We start from the raw sequence: 3,820 nt of genomic DNA on the forward strand, positions 1-3,820 counted from the left end.
CCGTTAGGAAAACGGCCTGGCCCCGGGGTACAGCGGCGAGAAGTCGGGGCTCATTCCCGGGTCTGGTCCGCGAGCGCGGGGCGGGGCTCAGCTCGCAGCGTTTCCTGGGGCCCCGGCCAATGGGCGGCCTCCCCGCGCCGAGGCCCCGCCCCCGCGCGGACTACACTCCCGGCATGCACCGCGGCCCGGGAGGCCGGCGCCAGCCGACCCCGTTACCCCAGCTAGCGCGAGACGGCGCAGGGCCCGCGGACTCCATCTCCCGTCGGCCCGCGCGGAGGGCGCCGGAAGCCCGCCCCGCCCCTCATTGTGCGGCTCCTACTAAACGGAAGGGGCCGGGAGAGGCCGCGTTCAGTCGGAATCCGGCAGCGGCGGTAGCGGCTCTCGCCTCTTCAGGGTCTCCTCGCGCTCTCCCTTTCGCTTCCGGAAACATGGTGAGCGGGAGGCCGCGGCGCCCGCGGGGAGGCGGCTGCGAGTCGGCCGAGTGCGCGCGGGGGAATGGGGCAGCGGCGTCGGCACCCCCCGCGCCCCGGGCGGGGTGAGGGTCTCGCGCGGAGGGGCGGGCGGTGCCGGGACGCGCGTGCGCGCCCGCGGGCGTCGGAGAGGCCGCTCGGACGTCGCGCGCGCGCCCCCGGCCAGCCTTCCCCTCCCCCACCCCGCCGCCGCGCCCGCGCCGACACCGGCCGTGGGGGAGGGGTCCGGGGCGCGCGCCCGCCCGCCCCTCGCGAGCCGCCGCGCCGCGCGCCGCTGCGGGGGCCGGAGCCAGTCGGGGCGCGGGCGCGCGCTCGGCGGGAGCACGCGCCGTCCAGCCCCGGCCCGGGGGCGGCGAAGGCGCAGCGCGCGAGCGTTGTAGCGCGCGCCCCACCCAAGGGCTGTTCCCGGCTCCGCGTCATCCTCCCTCGGCGGCCGGGCCGCTCGCGGGAGCAGGTGGCCGGGGGGCCCTGCGCGCGGGGCGGCGGGGGCCGGGCGCGGACGCCCGGGGGGCTCGGGGCTGGCCCCGCGCGCGCGGCCGCCGAATGGCGAGGAGCCCTCGAGCCGCCTGCGTTCCCTCGCGGTGCACCCGGCAGCGGCTGCGACGGCGCCGGCAGCTGGCGCGCGCGCCCGCCCCGGCCTGGCCGCTGGGCCCGAGGCGCTAGAGGAGCGGGGCCCGGCTTTCCCGGATGGGGCCCGCGGGCGGGGCCGAGTTTAGGGAAGTGACCCCGGCCGGCACCGCCCGGAAACCACCCCACCCCCTGTTGGGGCCGGCGGGCTCCGTGGACTGAAGGTCTCGGCCCGCGGGAGAGGGTGATCCCCGGAAGATGCAGCGTTTTTTGGGGGCTGGGCATGACCCCCCCCAGGGGGCGCTGCCTGTGGGTGCTCGTTCTCTCGGGGAGGGGACCCGGCCCTGACGATCTCCCCGCCTGCTCCGGAAGCGGCCGGTCACGTGGCCAGCTTCCTCTGCAGTTCCGGGAGGGGGGGCGCGACGGATTTTCGCCGTGGATCAGTCGTGCCCTTTCCTGGCCGGGGTGTCCCCTGACACGGTTCACAGTAGAAGAGTAAAGATTTCTCGAGGACCGCGGGCACTGGTGTTCGGTCGGTTAACTTCCGTCGGCGATCTGCGGGCTTCTGCGTTCCCCGGGAATGTGAGTTGTCAGGGTCCTAATTAGGGGTTGTGCTTCTTGCCCTGGTGGAGGAAGACTCTAGCAGAGACGAGGCTAGTTGGTGTGGTAACTGCATCGAGCAGCTGTGACGGAATTACTGTGACTGCTGACGCCGTTGGCTGCACCGTGCGGCATTGTGGGGTCCTTGTTCTCAGTTTCTGAAGGAGGGCTTCGACGAGGGTGCCCGGGTTCCCATCTCCCTGCTGTGAAGTTGTGAATCGGCTCTTTAATTCAAAAGTTGAGGTTCAGTACTGTGGGTAGGAAACAAGTCAGTAGCTCTTGGACTCTTGTCAGTTCAGGCTTCACACCTCAGAGCTCTGCTGCTCACAGGTCTTCAGCTTCTAGGTGCTTGTATGAAGTGCCAGGGTGTGGGAATGATGGTGGATTGAGTGATGGGATCAGGGTCTTTTCTGTGATTGCCATTGTGGGGCTGTGCCTCATCTGCTCCTTGGACGGTAGTTTGGGTGGGAAGAGTCACCTGTCTTGGGAAGGGGATTTATGATCTTTGGGGACTGGTATTTGTCGGCGTCCAGGTGGATCTCTTAAGAAAGCAAAGGAGAGATTTGAGGGGGACCCAGAAAACTCAAGAGGTGCATGTGGCTCATCCCTAGGCTTCCGGCGTGGCTGTGTCCGATGGCGTCATCAAGGTGTTTAACGACATGAAGGTGCGTAAGTCCTCGACCCCGGAGGAGGTGAAGAAGCGCAAGAAGGCCGTGCTCTTCTGCCTGAGCGAGGACAAGAAGAACATCATCCTGGAGGAGGGCAAGGAAATCCTGGTAGGAGACGTGGGCCAGACTGTGGACGACCCCTACGCCACCTTTGTCAAGATGCTGCCAGACAAGGACTGCCGCTACGCCCTCTATGACGCAACCTACGAGACCAAGGAGAGCAAGAAGGAGGACCTGGTATTCATCTTTTGGTGAGCGTCTTGGGGGGACAAGTGTGACAAGTGCCTGTAGCGAGGGGCCCAGTGAAGGTTTGTGCCGGGCCGGTGAGGGGCTCCTGGCTTCACCTGGGGCCGAGGTAGGTTAGACTTGGGGGTGAGACTTCGTTGCAGCTCCTCTAACTCTGTTTCTTTCTAGGGCCCCCGAGTGTGCACCCCTTAAGAGCAAAATGATCTATGCCAGCTCCAAGGATGCCATCAAGAAGAAGCTGACGGGTAAGGGACCAGCGTTAGTGCAACTGTGTGCTGCCCTCTGCTCGGGCCTGGGCTTCGGGGTGGGGGGTGGTGTGGCAGAGGGTCCCTCCCCTACTCTTCCCTGCCAGCTGGAGGGTAACCACGTCCATTCCATCTGTTCTGATTGGCGCCTTCCCAGCCACAAACTGTACCGCCCATCCCAGTGCTTCCTGCTCACAGATGCTCCCCTTGCTCCCCACAGGGATCAAGCATGAATTACAAGCAAACTGCTATGAGGAGGTCAAGGACCGCTGCACCCTGGCAGAGAAGCTGGGGGGTAGCGCCGTCATCTCCCTGGAGGGCAAGCCTTTGTGAGCCCCCTCCAGCCCCCTGCTTGGAGCATCTGGCAGCCCCAGACCTGCCCACGGGGTTTGTGGGCTGCCCCCATCCTGCCAGACCGGAGGGGCTGGGGGGACCCCAGCAGGGGGAGGGCAATCCCTTCACCCAATTGCCAAACAGACCCCCCCACCCCCGGACCTCCCTCTCCCTCCATCCCTGACGGATCTGGCCTTCCCAAATCGCTTTTGATCTTCTGATTCCTCTTGGGTTGAAGCAGACCAAGTTTCCCTCCAAGCATTTCTGTTGAAGGGACCTGTGTTTTTTTTTTAACGACACCCCAGCCCTCACCTGTTTCTCCCCCTTCCCATGCTGCCAACTTCTAACCACAATAGTGACTGTGCTTGTCTGTTTAGTTTTGTGTGTAAGTGGATGTTGTGGAGATGACCTCCCCCCCCACGCCGCCTGGTTCCCCTCCCTGGACAAGTAAGGGACCGTCAATTAAAAAAGAAAAACTCATACGACAATAAAGAGGTTCTCTAATGGGATGTTTGTTTCAGGGTTGGGGCCCAGGGGACCTTGCAGGGCGGGTACGCTGGGAGAAGGAGCATCTCTTCCCCATGCCCTACCTCCAGCCAGCCCCCACATGACCTCGTCTGGCCCCGGTGATTGGCTGACCCTCTTGGCCACTCAGACTTCCTGGGTGGTGCCTCTGTTGGCACCACAGGAG

General features: G+C 65.3%; 1 protein-coding gene across 1 annotated transcript; it reads left to right on the top strand.

The window, feature by feature from the left end:
- Nucleotides 1–423: 423 nt before the first annotated feature.
- CFL1 (cofilin 1) lies at nt 424–3,605 on the top strand. The gene is made up of 4 exons (XM_084237178.1): nt 424–431; nt 2,249–2,556; nt 2,720–2,796; nt 3,017–3,605. Exons 1-4 carry the CDS (start codon nt 429–431, stop codon nt 3,127–3,129), a joined length of 501 nt encoding a protein of 166 aa, XP_084093304.1. The 5' UTR covers nt 424–428; the 3' UTR covers nt 3,130–3,605.
- The last annotated feature ends 215 nt before the right edge of the window (nt 3,606–3,820 follow it).

The sequence above is a fragment of the Talpa europaea genome (assembly GCF_964194135.1).
Source record: "Talpa europaea genome assembly, chromosome: 1".
Lineage (NCBI taxonomy): Eukaryota > Metazoa > Chordata > Mammalia > Eulipotyphla > Talpidae > Talpa > Talpa europaea.

Coding starts and splice junctions, on each gene's coding strand:
- CFL1 (XM_084237178.1), top strand. Junction 2,557..2,719: donor GACCTGGTATTCATCTTTTG/GTGAGCGTCTTG, acceptor GTTTCTTTCTAG/GGCCCCCGAGTGTGCACCCC. Junction 2,797..3,016: donor CATCAAGAAGAAGCTGACGG/GTAAGGGACCAG, acceptor TGCTCCCCACAG/GGATCAAGCATGAATTACAA.